This window comes from Dromiciops gliroides, chromosome 2 (assembly GCF_019393635.1).
Source record: "Dromiciops gliroides isolate mDroGli1 chromosome 2, mDroGli1.pri, whole genome shotgun sequence".
Lineage (NCBI taxonomy): Eukaryota > Metazoa > Chordata > Mammalia > Microbiotheria > Microbiotheriidae > Dromiciops > Dromiciops gliroides.
Genome location: NC_057862.1, coordinates 228,337,902 through 228,360,831, shown reverse-complemented (window position 1 = coordinate 228,360,831; position 22,930 = coordinate 228,337,902). Strand labels below are relative to the sequence as shown.

The window sequence follows — 22,930 nt, the reverse complement described above, 5'->3', positions numbered from 1 at the left end:
CCCAAAACTACATATTGGATGAGCAAAAAAAATTTTCAGAATGAACCATATTCTATTTTGTAGTACATTTAATTTCCTGACAATGTTTTATTTAAGTTACTAAGAAATTAACTTTGTACTTCCTGAGGAGTTTTTTGTACTCCTTGTTAGTTCTCATATGAAAAATAAAAATCAAACAAGTCATCTTTCCCCTTACAGTATTCAGGATGAGTGAAAATCTTGTCCTTTGGATAACTTAATAGTTTTTTTCTCTATAAAAAAATACAATTCTAGTAACTTCAATTCAATACAACTTGAGATGGTTCCCATGACCTGTACATTAAGCTTCAATCCATCTCAAAGAACTGCACTCAGATGGATTTTTGTTTCCTATGTACATAACACTATTTAGAGGCAAACTCCCATGGAGTATAAAGCTCTTTTTCTGAATCCTGTAATTAAAAAATAAAAACTTCCCTTGACCCAGCTCTCTCCCTCGAGCTATTATCCCTTCTCTGTCCTTTCCTTCATTACCAAATATTTGGGAAAAAATAGCCTTCCCTTGCTTTCTGTCCCTACTTCTTCACCACCCACTCATGCCTTGGTTCCCTGCAATCTGGCTCTTCTGTGGACAACTCCACTAAAGGAAGCTCCTCTCTCCAAGTCACCAAGGACATTATTACCAAGGCCCCATAGCTTTTCTCAGTTACCATCCTCCTTTACCTCTCTGAGTCATCTGAATAATTGAGTTTAATAATAAGTGCCATTACTTAGATGGAATCAGAAAGGCAAGCAGAGAGATAACCAGAACTCTTTCTGAAAATACAATATCAATGCAGACTAAAGCATGCTATTATTGTTCACTTTCTTTCTTTATTCGAGTCTTCTTGTACAAAATGACTAATATGGAAATGTTTTGTATGATTGTACATATATAAGCTATATTGGATAGCTTACTGTTTCAGGGAGGGGAGAGGGGAAGGAGGAAAGGATAGAATTTAGAACTCACAACTTTTTAAAAATGTTAAAAAAATGTTTTAAAAAGAAAAAATATATAAAAAGAGAAAATACAAAATTCAAAAATTCTAATTTCATAAGTGTCTACTATGTATAAGGTACTGAGGATACAAAGAAACAAAAAATGAAACCAAGTCTGCATTTAGGGAGCTTACTATATATTTAGTATCTGTGTGTTTGTGTGTGTATGTGTGTCTGTGTGTACATACACACAGCTTCCTATATATAGTATATATAGTATGTACATATATGTATATGGATACAAAATCTACATAGATACATTAAATATTGGAGATACAAAGATAAAAACAACATAATTGCTACCTCTTTGATTATAGAACTATAACCAAATCAACATTATTAATTGCTTCTGGAAAGACCATGTCAGTGGAATGCCCTATTAGTCTGATTAACATCCCTGTAACTCCTAAGACCTAAACACCTTTCCTAGCCACTACTCCCTTATATGTATTAATTGCTTCGATTAGAATATAAGCAGGGGCATGTTGGAGCCAGACAGCTGATTGAGAAATTTCCAGTGTGAGCATTTACACCTCAAAAATGCTACAAATCAAGACTTGATTTGTTGTTTTGTTGATTGCTTGGTCTTAAGAAAGTAATAGAGAAAATGTTAATAATACAGACTAAACTTAAAAGTATGTTAGCACAATTTTGGCAGGGAGCTAGTTGTTAAACATTTACCATCAATGTACACTTTTTTTTGTGAGGCAATTGGGGTTAAGTGATTTGCCCAGGGTCACACAGCTAGTAAGTATCAAGTGTCTGAGGCCGAATTTGAACTCAGGATCTCCTGAATCCAGGGCCAGTGCTTTATCCACTGTGCCACCTAGCTGCTCCAGTGTACACTTCTTAAGGGAAGATTCTGTCTTGCTTTTTGTATTGGTATCCCCAGCATTTAGAACAGTGCCTAGCACTAATCACACCTCCCTCATTTGATGGATAAAGATGAAATGAGTTTCTGAAGGTCAACATGAGTACAACATGATAGAGGTGGCATTCAAACCCAACTCCTTTGACTCCAAATCCAGTGCTTTTTTTGAACGGCATTTGGCAACTTGTTGTATATTGAATTAAGAATTCCTTTCTCATACTTTTGCCTTCCATCATTTTCCCCAGGATATTGCTAGGGTATCCTAAGATGGAGAAAATTAAAATGATCTACTGTGACACTCGAGAGACACTACACAAAATGGGAGGCCAGGGTAAATGTTAAGTTGAATTTGGTTACTTGTCATTTATGTGTGCTCATTATTGAGCATCAATCACATACATTTAAATACCACTCTCAGCTTAGGGACTCTCTAAGATCAGCCTTACTGTTAATTATCCTAGGAAGAGAACATAGAGAGGCCATAGATACTCACTCTACAAAGTACTATCTATGGCTTCTATAGGTAGAGGAGAATTCTTCCCAAAAGAAGGAAGTCACAGATACTATATAATGTAGATAAGTTGCAGAAATTGAAGAAATTCAATTCTTACAAATCTGATTCTTATTGAGACCCAGTGAGCCAATACACAAGGATCAGTCCAAGTTAAATGACTTTGGACGTTTGGTGGGAGGTTTTAAGGATGATCTACCAGAGAATATTGAACCAGAGAACCTAAATCTCAGATTCTCATTACAGTTCTCCCTACTATTAGCTTACTATGTGAGCAGATTACTTATTCTCTCATTGCCTTTTTTGTATCATCAGTGTCCTAGCACAGTTCTGTACACATAGTAGACACTTAATAAATAATTACTGATCGATTATATAAAAAGGGGATACCAACACACCTGCCCTTTATCTGCTTTGGTGATATTTTTCCTAATAGAGCCATGTGTTTATAGAATAGATAATCACTGGGGGAAGCAAAAAAAACCCAACTTGTCTAAAATGACTTCTGCTCCAGACTGCTGCAATGTCTAAAATACACATCATCTAAATTCATAGGATCATGGAATTATAGATTTACAGCTGAAAAGGACCTACAAAGTAACTTAGTCCAAGCTCTCATTTTATAGGTGAGAAACTGAGGAAAAGAGTTAAGGCACCGTCTCAAAAAATGCTGCTTAACATAATTAGCACTTATAAAGCATTGTAACATTTTCAAAGCATTGTAATGTTTTCAAAGTACTTTACCTGCATTTTCTCATTTGAATCTCACAGCAACTCTGTGAGGTAGATAATACAAGAATATTGTCCTTGTTTTATAAAGTAACAGAGTCTCAGAGAGATTAAGTTATTTATCCATGGCTACATATCTAATAAATGTCAGAGTCAGGATTTGAGCGTAAGACTTTTTGCTAAAATGCAAATATGTTACCTGAAAGGGATAACATATTAATGTTAGCACTGATTGATAGATTCTCAAGTGAAGAATAGTATTTTAAGCAAATAGGTCATGGATAGCCAGATTTGGCAGGGAAATAGTGAGGCACTGGGGCTTTTGGCTTATCTGCTTTAAAAAAAAAATTCTGGATCATAGTACATAGATATGATATGTGGTAAAATAGCCTTGTCCAATTGTTGAGGAGAAGATGATATCTGTCAACTTAGATCAGTCAATTGTAAGGAGATGGAGGCAAGACCATCTGAGAATACAGACCTTCAGAACAAAAGATCAAAGAAAAATTTACCTGGAAGAAGTAGTATCAGAGTAAAAGAGGCCCAGATGGCAGTTAGGTGATGCAGTGGACAGTGTCATGGAGTCAGGAGAACCTAGTTCAAATTCAGCCTGTGACCCTGGGCAAATCACTTTGCCTCAGTTTCTCATCTGTAAAATGATCTGGAGAAGGAAATAGAAAACCACTCCAGTATCTTTGCCAAGAAGACCTCAAGGGGCAGCTAGATGGTGCAGTGGATAGAGCACCAGCCCTGGAATCAGGAGGACCTGAGTTCAAATCTGGCCTCAGACACTTAACACTTACTAGCTGTGTGACCCTGGGCAAGTCACTTAACCCCAACTGCATCACTAAAAAAAAAAAAAAGAAGACGACTTCAAATGGTGTCACAGAGCAGACACAACTGAAACGACTCAACAACAACAAAAGAAGCCTAGACTGATGTGGTGGAAGTTAAAGTAGGGGGTAGGGCAGGCACTGACCTGCTGGCCTAGAGTGAAGAAGTGACTAGTCCCTCAAAAACTAAAGTGGCTAAAAGATCCAACTTGTAGAATTTGGGACAGCTGAGGGACAGGAGAAATGGAAAGACAGGGAACTTCTTTGTCAGAGAATTGGAATCTCTAAGGAAGGATGAGAGAAGCCAGCTTCAGGATCTAACTCATAAGCTTGAGAGTGGAGCCAACATGGGCTTTTCAAAGCTTTGATCAGTGGGTTGAAGGTTAAGAGCCTAAGGACTGGGAGAAACAGAAGGGAAATCCCTGGTCAAGCCTAGACTCCTGAAGGCTAGGGAAGCTGATTTTGAAAAACTTGAAATTTGGCCTCAAAAGACCCAAATTCTGATTTCATTTCTGACATTTCTGTGAATATACGTGAATTACATATATATTAAAGCAAACTGCAAATAATAAAGATTCACAGTTTCATGCATAATTCTCTTTTTCTATTCTACTATAAAGTATATAAATATAATATAAATATAAATGTGGAAATATTCCTTTTAATGATTGTTAAATGCTTAATTTAAACAATTTTAAACACATGTATACACACACATACATATACACATACACCCCCCCCCAAAGAAGTCTCCCTAACTAAGCCTCTTTATTGATCTGCTTTTAAACTCATAGGGATGTCTCTTATACTAGTGTTACTGCCCTACCACCCAAGGGTCTGGAGCATCTGAAGGAACTGATAGCAAGAAATACTTGGACTCTTAAGAAGCTTCCCTTTTCTTTGAGTTTTCTTCACCTGACACGGGCTGACCTTTCCTATCCAAGTCACTGCTGTGCTTTCAAGAATAGAAAGAAAAACAAAGGGTAAGTGTGTGGCATGAATCTGGCCCCCAGGTTCCTCATCTGAAGAAAGACGGAGCTTGACTAGATGAACTCCAAGGTCTAAAGGCATGCTCTAAAGGGATGTGATCCTGATGCCTAAGATTATGCTCTGTGGGTAGAAGAGAGAGAACATGAGTGTCAGAAGTAAACAGATTTGGACTACCTGCTCATCTTCAGTCCCGATATCAAAGGCCCAGAACTTTGTGACTACCCCACAATTATCATGACACAATGGAATGTCATTTGTTTTGTTTTGTTTTGTTTTGTTTAGTGAGGCAATTGGAGTTAAGTGACTTGCCCAGGGTCACACAGCTAGTAAGTGTTAAGTGTATAAGCCCGGATTTGAACTCAGGGCCGGTGCTCTATCCACTGCACCATCTAGCTGCCCCGTCATTTGTTTTTGTTGGCATCATTTGATTCAGCAGACATTTGTTCATAGCACTCTACAAAGCAAATTAGACAGACATGTTCCCTGTCCTTTAGCACCATGATTTTTCAGACAAAAGGCCATGATGTAGAACATCCAAACAAATTGAATGAATTCCTCACAGCAGGCTAAGCAGCTCTCATAATTTCAGGCCATGTGTCATGCTTCAAAGGAATGAGTCTCTCCCACTCCATACCAGCTTTGTTATCCTCTTCCCCTCCTACTTACCCTACATCTCTTGCATTTCCATTTTTCCTTCCTTACTATGATTCCTTACTTCCTCTGCACTCACTACTTGCCCTACTTCTAAAAACCTATTCATCTGTTTCCTGCACAGATCTATCCTATTGGTGATAAATCTGGGACAAACTACAGGGGTAGGATCAAACAAGAAAATGTAAAGTAGCACAGGGAAGACATATCTAGCTGTAACAGCAGCAGGAAAACTAGAGGGATCAGAGAAATCTACTTAGGTGGCATGTGGCATTTGGGAAAGATGAAGCTAAAGTGGGAGTCAGCTGGGTGGTGTAATAGATAAAGCACTAGCCCTGGATTCAAGAGGACCTGAGTTCAAATCCAGCTTCAGACACAAGACACTAACTAGCTGTGTGACCCTGGACAAGTCACTTAACCCTCACTGCCCCAGGGGAAAAAAAAAAAGATGAACCTAAAGTAAACCGTGTTGACTTTTCTTCAACTTCAGCACAGATAGTGCCTAGTTTCCAGATATTTTACTCTATACCAGGAAAATTAGTTGACCTCAGATTAAGAGATGAGACAATATGAAAACTGTCCTTATTGTTAGGACAGTTGGGGTTAGGTCAGAATTCAGCTTCCTTCCAGGATGATCACCAGAAAGAATCAAGTCACTGACTTCTGTTACCTTTCAGAATCCTTGAGTCTCTGATGTGCAACCAGAGCAGCATTCAGAGCTTCCGTCAGAAGAAATCCATCAATGCCTTCAACACTCCCTTTTACCAGGACTATTCAGAGGACCAGAACCACACAAACTCAGCATCTGAGGGAGACTCCACCATCCAGGATTTCCACAGCAATTCCCATTATTATGTCTTCTTTGAAGAACAGGAGGATGAGAATATTGGATTTGGCCAAGAACTTAAAAATCCTCAAGAACTGATTATACAGGCATTTGATAGCCATTATGACTATACTGTGTGTGGAGGCAATGAAGATGTGGCGTGCTCCCCAGAGCCAGATGAATTCAACCCCTGTGAAGATATAATGGGATATAAGTTTCTTAGAATCATAGTGTGGTTTGTCAATCTGCTGGCTCTCCTTGGCAATTTCTTTGTCCTGTTTATTATCCTCACCAGTCATTACAAACTTACTGTCCCACGCTTTCTCATGTGCAACTTGGCCTTTGCTGATTTCTGTATGGGGATCTACCTGCTCCTTATTGCTTCTGTCGACCTCTATACCCGCTCTGAGTACTACAACTATGCCATCGACTGGCAAACTGGTTCTGGTTGCAACACAGCTGGATTTTTCACCGTTTTTGCCAGTGAGCTATCTGTGTACACATTAACAGTCATCACCCTAGAGCGCTGGTATGCCATCACTTTTGCCATGCGCCTGGACAGGAAGATCCGCCTACGACACGCTTATATGATCATGTTAGGTGGGTGGATCTGCTGTTTCCTCCTCGCTCTACTTCCTTTGGTAGGGGTTAGCAGTTATGTCAAAGTTAGTATCTGCCTCCCCATGGACACAGAAACTCCCCTTGCTCTTACCTACATCATTGTAGTCCTGCTGCTGAACATCATTGCTTTTATCATCATCTGTGCCTGCTATGTAAAAATTTATATCACTGTCCGAAATCCCCAGTACAGCCCAGGTGACAAAGATACCAAAATTGCCAAGAGGATGGCCGTGCTGATCTTCACCGATTTCATGTGCATGGCTCCAATTTCCTTCTATGCTTTGTCAGCTGTTATGAACAAGCCCCTCATCACTATTAGCAACTCAAAAATCTTGCTGGTCCTTTTCTACCCGCTGAACTCATGCGCCAATCCATTCCTCTACGCAATCTTTACCAAGGCTTTTCGGCGAGATGTTTTCATTCTACTGAGTAAATTTGGTATCTGTAAGCATAAGGCTCAAGTCTACCGGGGGCAGACAATCTCTCCAAAGAATAGCATTGGTATTAATGGCCAGAAAGGTTGTCGAGGAGCAGGGAAGCCTCTTGCCAATGTGCAGGATGACTATGAACTATTTGAAAACTTTCATCTAGCCAAAGGCAAGCAGAACCAACTCAAGGTAGACTGTAAACTGACAGTTTTATAAGCTCATCCTAATAATTTAAAGCCTCTCAAAACGGTAACCTGACTGACAGAATCCTGATTTCCTCATTGAAGCCTTCTAATTCTGGGCCACACTTTTCCCCTCTCCCTTCTGTTCCTGCATTTTTTAAGATGAATAAATACATATATTTTGCACATGAATGACTTTAACCTAATCTCTCCCCTTAAGATATTAGCCTTAGGAGAACAACGAAGTGCTACCAGGGCTAAGATTGCATCTCAAACTTAGGTCATAGGAAAATGATGAATCCTCTCTGGGAAATTTCCCAACTAATTTGTTCCACAAACAAATCTAAAGACAAAGTTCTCTGAAGAGGACACAACAATCAATAGTCAGTAGAACTATGACAGTGGTGATTCTCTGACTTCTGATGCCACCTGTAGTAATGTGGAGTCTGTACTTGGACATTCTCCAGTGATTTGCCACCCAGTTCATCATATGCTCCTTGGCACTGCTTTAGCTTTGTAATGCTTGGTACTGCCACAAAGAACTGAAAGTGACTTGAACCTAAAAAATAATACTATGAAGAGACTGGCTATTTTGAGCAATGCAGGGTAGAGATGGGGTTGTGAGTGAGAACCTTTTTCAAGATGTTTTTTCTGATTCAGCTACTCCTTAAAACCACTTACAGTATTCATCTCCACAAGGACCTACCAGAGATCCAATCATCTTATGTTGCCCAGAAGAATATGAAGGCTTGTTTCTATGACTAAAAGCCTATCTTCGTGATGAGCATCTTAGTACAAAAGAATGGAATTACGGAAACCATATCTGGTTAGCGACAAGTGTCTGCTATGGTACTCACAAAAACAACACTTCAGCCCACTACGAAGTACATAGTTTTCCTTATATATTACTCCTATGAAAAGCTTTTTTAAGTTTCTACAAGATAAAGGTCAGTTGATTTTATGAATGCCATCTCTCCTTATCCCTGACGGCTTCTTACTGCTTTTCCTTTCTCTACATTAAGGGAATATAAAGTATTTGCTTTCTCAAACAGTCACACTGGATTGGGAGTCAAGAGACCCGAGTTCTAGTCCTGACCCTACAATTCTCAGGCTGTGTGACCTTGGGCAAGTCCCTTAATCCTCTCTGGCCCATAGTTTCCTCATTTTTAAAATGAGGGGTTTAGACTGGATGAATCCTAAAGTTCCTTCCAGCTCTAAGACTTTATGATAGGGCTCCCACAGATACCTATTTCCATGAGACCCATACAAAAAAGGAAGTGGAAAGGTAAAAAAAAGAATATCACAATTCCTTTATGCCTACTCTGTATTTCTCAGAGGGCCCTGGGCAGGTGAGTACAGATTTCCTCCCACTATACCTCAACCACCAGATTCTTAAGATTACTATAACAGATAGAAAAGATTCTAGTGATGAATTGGGCTGAATCTGAATTAAATTGGCATTTAGTCTATGCAAGACAATTGTTCTATGATAGGACAAAAAAGAAATTTTTGGCCTGAATTATTCATGTAATTGAATAATGTGTATTGTAAGGATAGTGGTAGATCAGAATAATTCACTCAAAGCCTTTCTACCCTACATCCACTCCCAGTCCAAGTAGCTAATATATCCTCAATAATTGATTCATTCACTAAACAAAATTATGGTTAAATCAAGAAGCAACACAAAGGTGAATAAACAATGTCACCTAAACCCATGATGTTAAATTATCTGTACATAGTGTTGGCTTCTCTTTGGGACCTGAAAAATCTCATCAGGTAAAGTTGACCTTGTATAGAAACATTCTTCTCTTTTACCATTATTCTATCATTGCCCATAATTTGGGGATCTTTATCAATAAAGGCTGTCACTTGTTTGCCTGTACATGGGCATACTAATTCTCTGCTGAAAAGCCCCAAGCACAGAAGTCATCTTTTTCTCTGTGCTCATTAACTCTAGCATAGAATGTAAGTTTTTTGTTGTCCTCAGACTGCATTGTGCCAAGTTAGTGTGCTAAATGAAACCACTTGCAACTATCAAATCTGACTAAAGCTTTCATAGTGCCAGGTAATTTGAAGACTTTCATATTTTAATAGGAAAATTCTAAGTACCTACTATTATTTGTTACTCCCAAGGTGGCAAAAGATACATAAAATTTATTGAATTTGTTATTTTGTATTGTACATTCTTTGTCTGTGACATTTTACAATAGCTTGTCTCAATGAACTGCCATGCTTTCATCTTGAATTTATGAACCAGTGCTTTTAAAGCACAGCCCTAGAAAAGGTGACAACAGAATCCATCCTAAAAATGAATGTGCTGTATTTTTCTCATGCTTCTGCTTTAAACTGACTTTTGAAAAGTATTGCCTTGAGTTGTACAATCTTTCTCTCTCTAACTCCAGGGTTCTTTTTTGTGTATCTAATATGTGTTTTATAATTAAAAACCACAGGGGTGAATGTCCAACTAGGAAGAAGAATTCATACCTTTGCCAATAAGGGTCTTGCTTATTTCTATTTAAATGATAATCCTTTAGAAGCTAGAGACCCTATGCTTAACTTATAAATGTTATTTTGTGAAAACATTGATAGAAAATAAATACATAATGTTTTTCTGAGAAGTTGATGGAGATATGGGAGCTCATATCAAGCAGTTACTAATTTTGACAATGGAACTGTAAACAGAACCCTAATGAATAAATATGAGTTATGGCTATAAAATAACAAGACTGGTTTTATTAATGATTCTTGTAATCATTCAAATGGATTCAGCCTAACTTTCTAGTAGTCAGTCAATAAGCATTGATTAAACACTTATTCATTCACTGTATTGCCCAGAGAATACAAAGAAAGGCCCTGTTGGCATTGCACCTGCCCTCCAAGGAGCACATTCTAATAAGAGAAACAATATGTAAGTAACTATGTACATAGACAGATATATGCAGAGTTGATCAAAAGTAATCTTACTGTGGTGAGCATGGGATTGTAGGGACGGGAAAGGTTTCCTTCAGAAAAAGTGATTTGAGCTGAGTGTTAAAGCTAGGCACAGACAGAAAAACAGTTAACAGTGGAAGCAGGCAGAGATGGAGGGCTGATAGTGCTGAAATCTATTCTCATTGGAATTGGGTTAAAGAGGAAATAATATATTCTAAATTTATAAAAATAAAAGAGTGAAGGGACAGGATAAGGGAGGGACTTTTAGAAGGGTGTGTGGATCAAGAAATAGGAGGGAGAGGGGGGCAGCTAGTTGGCACAGTGGATAAAGCACTGGCCCTGGATTCAGGAGGACCTGAGTTTAAATCTGGCCTTAGACACTTGACATTTACTAGCTGTGTGACTCTGGGCAAGTCACTTAACTCCCATTGCCCTGCAAAAAATAAAAAATAAAAAAAAAAGAAGTAATAGGGAGAGGATGGATTGGGGAGGTTGTATAAAGTAAAGTAGAAGTAAATCAGATATGTGAGAGAAGACAGGGTGAGAAGGGTAATAAAGAAGAAAAATAGGATGGAGGGAAATACGCAATTAATAATTATAACTTTGAATGGGAATGTGATGAACTCACTCACAAAACAGAAATGGATAGCAGAATGGATTAAAAAATCAGAATCAGACAATATGTTGTTTACTAGTGTGAGGGCCAAAATTTGATACATGGAGTGTTATTTGGGTGACTTGCCTTAATATTGGGGTCCCGGAAGTATGAGGGACCCTTTAAGTTCACCCTCCCCTCTGAACTGCCCTTTTTAGATATTTCTCTCAGGCCAATAAGAAAGGAGCCTCTAAGCTTTAGTTCACAAAAGGATCAGATTTTATTACTTGGGAATTAAACAACAAAGGTGAAACTAATAAAAATCAAAGATAAGGAAATAGGAAAATAGAAATACAGATAAATATTCTTAACTCTAAGCTTCACCTATGCAATCCCAAGACAGTTTCCAATTAAGGTAGTTCAAAGGAATTTAGGGTTTTCCATAATTAACTCACTGAACCTGAAAGTTTACAGTTGCTTGCACCACCAGAACAGCAGCCACCAGCCACAGAGCGAACACACACCACCACCACAAGGGCCAAGCACTAAAAGGCCGAGTTCTGGAAAATGCCTAGCGTTCCAGAAGCAGCCTAGCATTCCAGAAGCACCCTCTGCCTCCCTTCAGGGCGTGTTCAATCTTTCCTTCTCCAAAAGGGGAGGTCCTTCAAAGGCTGCCTGTGGAGAGTTCTCTAATTTTTACCACACTAGAAAAACATTTGGGTGGGGAGTGGGGGGGTAATGAGGGTTAAGTGACTTGCCCAGGGTCACACTGCTAAGTCTCAAATGTCTACGGCTAAATTTGAACTCGGGTCCTCCTGAATCCAGGGCTGGTACTTTATCTACTATGCCACCTAGCTGCCCCAATATTTTTGGCATGAGGTTTTTATTTATATGGTTCAAGTCTAACTTTCTGTACTAATACATATCTATACTTAGGTTTCTGATAAGTCAAGTGATTTGCCCCAGGTCACACAGAGACTGGACTTAACTCTGGGACATGACCTATTCTTTTTTTTTTTTTTCCTGCAGGGCAATGAGGGTTAAGTGACTTGCCCAGAGTCACACAGCTAGTAAGTGTCAAGTGTCTGAGGTCAGATTTGAACTCAGGCCCTCCTGAATCCAGGGCTGGTGCTTTATCCACTGTGCCCCCTAGAAACACATTTTAAAGTTAAAGGGCTACTAGCTGTGTGACCTTGGGCAAGTCACTTAACTCCCATTGCCCCACAAAAATAAATCTTTAAAAAAAAAAGTTAAAGGGCTGAAGTAGAATTTATTATGCTTCAGCTGTGGCAAAAAAAGAAAAGCAGGGGTAACAATCATGATCTCAGACAAAGTTAAAGCAAAAATAAATTTAATTAAGAGATAAGCAGAGAACTATATTACAATAAAAGGTATCATAGAAAATGAAGTAATATCAATCCAAAAACTATATGCCCTAAATGCTATAGTATCTATACTTTTAAAGGAAAAGTTAAATGAATCATAGTTAGAATAGATAGTAATACTACAATACTGGGGGACTTTAACCTAACCCTCTCAGAACTACATAAATATAACAAAAATAAATAAATAAGAAAGAAGTTAAGAAGGTGGATAGAATCTTACATAAGCTAGATATTTTGTGTGTGTGTGTGTGTGTGTGTGTAGAGAGTTAAATGGGAATAGAAACAAATGTACCTTTTTCTCAGTGGTACATAGTATCCTTACAAAAAACTGACCATAGAGTACAGCATGCAAACTTTAAACTGCCATAAATTTTTAATAGGTAATATATGTATATAAAACTTTGCCAAATTTATAAGAATATGAGTCTTTCCCCAATTGATAAATGGTCAAAGGATAGGAAGTCAGTTTTTAATGAAATAATCAAAATTATATATAGTCATGTGAAAAAATGCCCTAAATTACTATTGATTAGAAAAATATCATTTAAAATAGCTTTAAGAGATGATTTTATACCTATCAGATTGGCTAAAATGATAGGAGAAAGCAACAATGTAAGGGATGTGGAAAAACTTGGGACACTAATTCACTGTTCATAGAACTGTGAACTGATCCAACCATTTTGAAGGGAAATCTGGAATTATTCCCCCCCCCCCCAAATCATAAAATGTATTAGGTCTTTTCCCCAAAGTTAGTAGGAGAAAAGGAAAAGAATTTATATGTTCTAAAATATTTATAACAGCCACCTTTGTGGTAGCAAAGAACTGGAAATTGAGGGAATGCCCCTCAGTTGAGGAATAGCTAAACAAGTTGTGGTATATGATTGTGATAAAATACTACTGTGATGTAAGAAATGATGAGCTGGTTAATTTTAGAAAAACATGGAGGGGACAGCTAGATGGCGCAGTGGTAAAGCACCAGCCCTGGATTCAGGAGTACCTGGGTTCAAATCCGGCTTCAGACACTTGACACTTACTAGCTGTGTGACCCTGGGCAAGTCACTTAACCCTCATTGCCCTGCAAAAAAACAAAAAAAACAAAAAAAAAAGAAAAAGAAAAACATGGAAAGACATAAAATAATGAGGAGTAAACTGAGCAGAACCCAAAGAACATCATATACAGTAACAGCAATATTGTTCTAAGAATAACTTTGAATGACTAAGTCATTTGGAGTATTTATACTCAAATCAGCTTAGCTATAAAGGGCCTATGAAAAAAGATGCTATCCATATTCAGAAAAACAAATGATAAATATAACTACATATAGTATGGTTGTATATGTATGTGTATATATATGTATATATATATATCCATTTTTGTGTCTAATGGTAACTTTCTCTAGGGCAGGATAGGGAAAGAGGTAGAAAAAAAAATAAAAAGTGCACAGTAGAGAAGAAAAGTAAACTATCAATACATTTATCTTGGATAGATACTGCGGATGGAACAACGATCTGGTTCCAGAAATAGAGGACTAGAGTGGGCTGGATTGCATTTGGGAAATTGTACATAAATAAATGAATCAAAAGCTTTTATTAAGCACTCAGCATATGTCGAGCATTGTACAAGTGCTGAAGATAATAGTAGAATTGGGGCCAGTTAGGTGGTGCAGTAGATAAAGCACCAGCTGTGGATTCAGGAGTACCTGAGTTCAAATCCAGCCTCAGACACTTGACACTAGCTGTGTGACTCTGGGCAAGTCACTTAACCCTCATTGCCCTGCCCCCCCACAAAAAAAAAAAAAGATAATAGTAGAATTGTAAGACAGTCCCTGCTCTCACAGAGCTCACATTTTAATAGGGAGGGACAACATTTATAAGAGGTATCAGTTGCAAGTTCACTGCCTTTGATGACTCCAAGGATCCATCTTTCAAAAACCAATAGTTTTTTGGTGATGCTGTATGACTGTATGAGTCATGGAATTCTACTACCTCTGAAGAACTTTGGAGGAGCTCCCAAACTCATGACACGATCGATCGCTCCAAAAAATATCCAAATAAAGTCATAGGAAAATGCCCAGAGCAGCAAAACTCACAGAAGAATATGCTGAAATCATCTTCTAACCAAGAACGGCTTGGAAGGTCAGAAGGAGGGAGTTGTTGTGTTGATACAGGAGTCGAGCCCAAAACCACAGTCACCCTGACACAGATCCAGTCTAAGGGAGTCCTCACCAGAGAAGGAGACCCCCAGAGCCTCTGAATCAGCTGAAGCACCAGTGTCGTCTGGAACTAAGCTCACAGTCTGGTGAGTGGGCTGAGCCCTGGGAAGAGGGAGGACTATAGGGGTCTATGCTGGTGCTGAGGCAGAACTTGGATTTTTCACCCCTGCTGAGAACCAGGAGGTAGGCTTGAGTAGCAGTGGCCCAGGTGGGGGAGGAGCACAGGCTCCTCAGAGCTGACAACCACTACACACAAAGTTGATTGATTAGCAAGTTGGCCTGGGGTCATCTAGGACCAGGGAACAGGCCAGTGGAGGGAAGAATCTGATTCTCCTTAAATCATACCACCTGGGACTTCTTAAGCTTGGGATACTGCAGCCTAGAAACAGTGCCCCACTTTAAGGAGCTAAAAGTCGAGGAAAAGAAAGGCAAGATGAGCAGACAGAGAAAGGTGAGGACCATAGAAAGTTTCTTCAGTAACAAGGAAGGCCGAGGGGCACCCTCAGAGGAAGATGTCAATATCAGGGCCCCTATATCTAAAGCTTCCAAGAAAAATACGAATTGGTCTCAGGCCATAGAGGTGCTCAAAAAGGACTTTGAAGATAAAATTAGAGAGGTAGAGGAAAAAATGGAAAGAGAAATGAGGGTGATGCAGGAAAGACATGAGAAAAAAGTCAACAGCTTGAAAAGTCAAATGGAAAAGGAGGTACAAAAGCTCTCTGATGAAAATAATTTCCTAAGAATTAGGATTGAACAAATGGAAGCCAGTGACTTTATGAGAAACCAAGACACAATAAAGCAAATCCAAATGAATAAAAAAATAGAGGGCAATGTGAAATATCTTCTGGGAAAAACTGCTGACCTGGAAAATAGGTCCAGGAGAGATCATTTGAAAATTATTGGTCTACCTGAAAACCATGATCAAGGAAAGAGCTTAGACACCATCTTCCAAGATGTTCTCAGGGAAAATTGCCCTGAAATTCTAGAAGAAGAAGCTAAAATAGAAATTGAAAGAATCCACCAATCACCTCCAGAAAGAGATCCCCCCCAAAAAACTCCTAGGAATATTACAGTCAAATTTCAGAGCTCTCAGGTCAAGGAGAAAATATTGCAAGCTGCCAAAAAGAAAGAATTCAAGTACTGTGGAGCCCCAGTCAGGATAGCACAAGATCTAGCAGCTTCTACATTAAAGTACCAGAGGGCATGGAATATGATATTCCAAAGGGCAAAGGAAATGGGATTACAACCAAGAATCACCTACCCAGCAAAACTCACCATAATCTTTTTGTGGAAAAAACGGGACTTTAATGAAAAAGAAGACTTTCAGATATTTGTGATGAAAAGACCTGAACTGAATGGCAAATTTGACTTTCAAATACAAGACCCTAGAGAACCATAAAAAAAAAAAAATTGGAGCCGGGGGGCATACCTGAGGTCATACAGTGGGCAACTGTCTTGTATCTGAGGCCTGGTTTTGGCTGGGATCCCCCTGGGTCCAGGGGTGATGATTTGTCCACTGTGTCACTTAGCTAGATGATAACATCTTTAGGATTAAATTGAGGGGTGAAGGTAATTCATTGGGGGAGGGGGAAGGGCAGAAGTGAAATTCTACATGAAAGTAACAGGAAAAGGCTTATGGAGTGGGGGAAGAGATGGGAGAGGAGCAGGGCAGTAAATGAATTTTACACTAATCAGAAAAGGCTCAAAGACATTAAACTCATCAGAGCTGCCTCAAGGAGGGACTAACACACACACCCAACTGGGTGGAGTAATGTATTTCATCTGGGCAGTAAATGAGCCTAACACTCATCAAAATTGGCTCAAAGACCTCAATCTCATTAGAATTGGCTTTAGGAGGGAATAATGTACACACTCAATTGGGTGGAGTAATCTCTCTAACCCTGCAGGAAAATAGGAGGGGAAAGGGATAAAGAGAGAGAGCCAAAAGAAGGAAGGGCAGAGTGGGGGAGGGGACAGACAGAAGCAAATCTCTTTTGAAGAGTGATAAGATGAAAGAAGATGGATAATAGAATAAATATCATGGGGAAGGGAATAGGATGGAAGGGAAACAGTTAACAATAGCAATCATGAAAAACAGAAAAGGGGGAAAAATTGTACAAAAAATATTTATAGCAATTCTTGGTGGAGGCTAATAATTGAGAATCAAGGGAATGTCCATCAGTTGAGGAAGATGGAAAAAGCTGTGTTATATGATTGTAGTGGAATGGAGTTGTGCTACAGGAAATGACAAACAGGATGATCCCCGAAAAACCTTGAAAGACTAATGAACATCGATGTATAGTGAAGTGAGCAGAGCTGAGAGGACATTGTGCATAGTGACAGCAGTATTGTTCAGTGAGTAATTGTGAATGACTTAACTACTCTCAGCAGTGCAATGATCCAAGACAATCCCAAGGAACTAATGAGGAAGCTTACTATGCACCCCTATAGAAAGAACTGATCAAAAGAACACTTGTGGATTGTACATATATAACCTGATTGGATCTTGTGGAGGGGGGAGGAAAGGAAGGGAGGGAGGGAGAAAAATTTAGAACTCTAAATCTTATGAAAATGAATGTTGAAAACTACCCTTACATGTAAATGGAAAATAAAATAAATGTTTGTTGAAAGAAAAATAAAATAAAAGAAACAAACAAACAAAAAAAGAACTTTGGAAAAGCACATGGGAGGTGTGAATAGCCTTTAATATATCATCACCAAAGAACTGCATAGGAGAAGCTATATAAAAGATATCATTATTAAAGAGTTATATGACAAGAAAAGGAAGTAGGCTACATTTAGTGAGAGTGAGGGATAATTAATGGATGGTCCATGTGCTCCACTGACATGTTTATACTATGTCAGAAGATGCTGAGGAACTTTCTCTCCCCTCACCCCACCCCTATCTCCACCGAGGTTTTTAATGGACCATCCATTGAAGACTAATGGGAAAACATCAAAAAAGTCATACATGATAAAAAAGTTGGGGATAAGTTGTGATCTACATTGTTTGAAGGAGTCTGTATACTGAGGAAATCACCAAGATATATTAGTATTAAAAGTAGTTTGGGGGGTTGTTTGTTTTTTAAAAAACAAATGCGGGGGTGGGGGGCAGCTAGGTGGTGCGGTGGATAAAGTACCAGCCCTGGATTCAGGAGGACCTGAGTTCAAATCTGACCTCAGACACTTGACACTTATAGCTGTGTGACCCTGGGCAAATTACTTAACCCTCTTTGCCCCACCCAAAAAACTCCCAAAAAACAAAACAAACAAATGCACAAGAAATCATATAGTCAGATGAGTATTTTCTTTTTCAAGGTTATCACCTTGGGTGGCTATACAGTGATCCTGTCCATCTCTCAAACATTTGGGGACCTACTATTTAGAAGTAACTTTGGAACAAGTATAAATTAAATCCAGTCTTATTACTTTATATTCACACCTCATTTTTGACATAAGACAACATAAAAATATATAGAAATACACAAAATAGATACAATGTAACCCTGAGGAGGCAGGGAGACATTAGCACTGGGAGCACCCAGGAAAGACTTCATACAGAAGATAACATTTGAGCTAAGTCTTGAAGGAAACTAGGAATTTCAAGAAGCAGAGGTGGAGAGGGAATATACTCTAGGCACAGAGACAGCCAGCACAAATGAAAGCCAATTTGGCTTCCCTTTCACAACTAAAGTATATGAATGGGATTAATATAAAAGAATACTAGAAAGGCAGATTGGGACATGGTTATAAAGAGGCTAAAAAGCAAAATAAAGGAGTTTTTATTTTATTCTAAATTTCTTAAGATGGGAGGGGGGTGACAGTCAATTTTAAGGAAATTATTTTTGTAAGGTGTGTCAGGTTTGGGTTCAAGTGGAAAGAGACATGAGACCAGTTAGAACTATTATTATATTGCAATAGTCCAGACAAGAGGTGTTAAGAATGTGACTATATGAGTGAAGGGGACAGATGTGAGAGAGGCAGAGATAAAGATGGTGAGATTTAGTAATTAATTGGATATGTGGCATGAGTGAACAGTAAGGGATGAAACCAAAGTTGCAAACCTGGGTTCCTGGAGAGATAGTGGTGCCCTCCACAGAAATAGGGAAGCTCAGAAGAGGAGTGAGTTTAGGGGGAGAAATAATGACTTCTATTTTGGACATGTAGAGTATGAGATAAATACAGACATCCTGGTCAAAATGTACAATAACTTATTGTTGATGTTGGAATGGAACTCAGAAAAGAGACTGAGGTAAGATATAGATATAGATATAGATATAGATATAGATATAGATATAGATATAGATATAGATATAGATATAGATATAGATATAGATACATACATAGATATAGATATATTTACATATATGTATAAATATGTGAGTTTCTGGGAATCATTTACATAGAGATACTAATTAAACCCATGGAAGATGATAATAGCACCAAGTAAAAGAATACAAGAGAAAAGAAAAGGAAGCGCAGGATAAAGCCTAGAGATATACTAATAGGAGATATGATGTGGATTATGATCCATCAAAGAAGGCTGAGAAGGAACAGCCAGATATATAGGAGGAGAACAAAGAGAAAATGGCATCACAAAAATCCAGGAAAAAGATAATATTCAGAAGGAGAGAATGGTCAACAGTTTCAAATGCTGCAGAGAGGATATGATAGATGAGAATTGAGAAAGGCCATCAGATTTGTCAATTTAAGAGACTTGGTAATTTTGGACAGTAGTTTCAACTGAGTGATGAGGTAAGAAGACAGATTGCAAAGGGTTTAGAAGATAGTAAGGGTAGTGGAAATAAAGGCAATTAATATAGACAGCTTTTTCAAGACAGGAGAGATAAGATTACAGATGGTGAGGATATTAATGACTAGGAAGACTTTTTGAAGACTGGGAATAAATGCTTTTATGTAGGCAGCAGGGATGGAACCAATAGAAAGGGAGAGTTTAGATATAAGAGGAAGGGATGATACTGGAAGCAATCTGCTGGATAACGTGTGAGGGGATGGGATCAAGGGTAAAAGTCTAGGGGTTGGCTCCCATGGATTAATTACCACCTCTATATAGATAGTTCTCAAATCTTCTTCTCCTGCCCTAACCTCTCTGCTGACCTCCAATCTTGAATCTCCAATTGCCTTTCAGACGTCTTGAATTAGATGATCAGTAGACATCTCAGACTCAACATGTCCAAAGCTGAACTTGTTATCTTTCCTCTCAAACCTTCCCCACCTCCTATCTTTTCTACTGTCGTCAAAGGCAACACCATTGTCCAAGTCCCTCAGGCTCACAGCCTAGTCAACCTCAACTCCTCACTATCTCTCACCCTTACCCTCCAGTATCCAATGTGTTGTCAAGGTCTGTCTATTTCACCTTGGCAGCATGTCTCAAATTCTCTCCTTTTTCTCCTCTGACACTGCCACCACTGGCACAGACCCTCATCACTCCATTACTGGACTATTGAAATAGTCTGATGGTGAGTCTGTCTATCTCAATTCTCTCCTTTCTCCAATTCAGCCTCCATTTCTAAGATTTTTTTTCATTTCCTTGCCTCTCTTCTAACTGTATCCACACTGGTTTTATTAAAAACCTTTTAAATTTTACATAATTACACTGTCTATTTTACTTTCTGTGATCTTCTCTATCTCTTGCTTGTTCATGAACTCTTCCTCTATGCACAAATCTAACAGGTAATTTCTTCCTTGCTTCTTGAATTTGTTAATGATGTCAATGTTTATGTCTAAGTAACGTACATATTTGGAGCTCATCTTGGTATATGGTGTGAATACTGGTCTTTACCTAGTTTCTGCTAGACTACTTTCTAGTTTCCTCAATAGTTTTTGTCAAATAGTTCTTGCTGCAACAGCTGAGATTTTGGGGCTTTATCAAACACTAAGCTACTGTGCCTGTTTGCTTTTGTATATTGTGTACTGTTCCACTGATCCACCTCTATTTCTTAACAAGTATCTAATTGTTTTGATGCTTACAGCTTCATAGTATAGTTTTTGATTTAGCACTGGTAGGCTCCCATCACTCCCATTTTACAAAATTAATTGCCATGATATTTTTTACCTTTTCTTCCTCCAGATGAATTTTATTATCATTTTCCCTAGCTCTAAAAGTAATCATCTAGTAGTTTATTTAATATGGCATTGAATAAATAAATATAGGTAGTACTGTCATTACTGAATGTAATTTTTATTGCACTGTGGTTCATAATTTTTTTTAATATTTCTGCTTTTCTGCACTTATTTATGAGATCTTTATGCCCTAAATTATCCATTTTTGTTAGGGTACTACCCACAGTTGAGGAATTAATTATACTATTTTCTTTTCCCATTCCATAATCTATAGAGATCTATCATATCTAATGGAAGTACTGTAGTTTTAGGTCCTTGAGGGGGGGGGGAAAGAATAGAAGAACACAGGTAGTCATATCTATTTTTTTCTTCAATCAGCTAGATTGTTCCCATATGAAGATAATTCCTTAGAGGTATTTTATACACATTGGTTGACTTCAATAAGAACACTGATAATTGCCCGTTCCTTGAAAAGAGAAGCTGGTCCTCTCCTGTCCTCCCTTCACTCGCGTGCTCCTGTACAGAGCTCCCACATGCGCTCCCACTCTTATCCACGAGTTCTTGCCCCACGATACTGTGTCCCTACTCTGAACCATGGGCCATCAGAAGGAGCTCGTGTCACGCTGCGGGGACCTGCTGCAAATCCTGTACCAGCTGCTATGCCAGGCTCTTGCTGAATGCCTCAGGACGCTTATACTAGTGATGTTCGGCTGTGAGTCTGTGGTCCAGGTTGTGCTGAGCAGAAGGACCCACGGTGTCTTTCTTACCATAAATACCTGGCTTTTGGCTTTGCAGTCACATTTGGTATCCTTATTGCTGGCCAAGTGTCCAGTGCCCACCTGAATCCAGCTGTCAACTTTCCACCATGTGCTTCCTGGCGAGGGAGCCATGGATCAAACTGCCCATCTATATACTGGCCCAGACATTGGGGGCCTTCCTAGGGGCTGAGATTGTCTTTGGGCTATACTATGATGCAATTTGGGCCTTTGCTGGTAATGAACTTTTTGTCTCCAGCCCCAACGGCACTGCCGGCATCTTTGCCACCTACCCCTCTGGCCACTTGGACATGGTCAATGGCTTCTTTGACCAGTTCACGGCATCACTCATCGTCTGTGTGGATCCCCACAACAACCCAGTTCCCCAAGGTCTTGAAGCCTTTACTGTTGGCTTTGTGGTCCTGGTCATCAGTACATCCATGGGTTTCAACTCTGGTTATGCTGTTAATCCAGTTTGAGATTTTGGTCCCCGCCTGTTCATCGCCATTGCTGGTTGGGGTTCTGAGGACTTCACGACGGGTCAGTAGTGGTGGTGGGTTCCCATCATCTCACTGCTTCTTCATGCCATTGCTGGAGTGTTTGTCTATCAGCTCAGGATCGGCTTTCACCGGGAGACTCCACCTCCTTCCACAGAGCAGGAGAATGTCAAGCTGGCTCACGTGAAACACAAAGAACAGATCTGAGTTGGGACTTACACCTTCCTCTCCCTCCAGGATCCTCACTCTTTCACTTAGGAACTAACACTGATAGGACTGTGCCAGAGATATACCCCCAAAGCCGCCATAGCCTCCACCTCTCTGGTCTCCATCCCTCCCACTCCTCTGGCCCTAGGAAACCCTTTCCTGAGGGCTATGTTTAATAATAATAATGCTTTTTTAAAAAGAAAACCCCCTCAAACCTCTTTCCCCACCCTAGGGGGTCAATAAATCCTTGGGAATACTGGTTGGTATGGATTTACAATGGATGTTGGACCTAAGCCTTGCCCTGAGATTGCCAGATACTTGCCAGAAATAATAAATCACTTTTGAGTTCTTGGAAGGTTCTCCAGAGGGAAAAGAAGAGGGGAAGGCAATGGCTAGAAGCTCAGCAGATGTGTGGAAAAAGGCTAGATATGTGAGAGATGCATAGGTGTGAGGGTAGTTACAAAGACTCAAGGACTCTTCAGCTTTGGGAAAGTCCTTCATTCATTCATTCATTCATTCATTCATTCATTCATTCATTCATTCATTCAATCAATCCTAATATGGGAGAGGTTTAAATGAAAGGGATTCTAAATGGAGACATGTT

At 39.1% G+C, this 22,930-nt stretch overlaps 1 protein-coding gene and 1 pseudogene across 1 annotated transcript in view; both read left to right on the top strand.

Annotated features, from left to right (window-relative positions):
• The window catches only part of TSHR (thyroid stimulating hormone receptor), a 171,585-nt gene extending 163,892 nt beyond the window's left edge, over positions 1–7,693 (top strand). Inside the window, exons 10-11 of the mRNA XM_043986846.1 lie at positions 4,756–4,944; positions 6,280–7,693. Coding sequence (XP_043842781.1) covers positions 4,756–4,944; positions 6,280–7,693 — 1,603 coding nt within the window. The remainder of the gene's footprint in view (positions 1–4,755; positions 4,945–6,279) is intronic.
• A 13,768-nt stretch (positions 7,694–21,461) lies between these two features.
• Positions 21,462–22,326, top strand: LOC122744392 (annotated as a pseudogene).
• Positions 22,327–22,930: the final 604 nt, after the last annotated feature.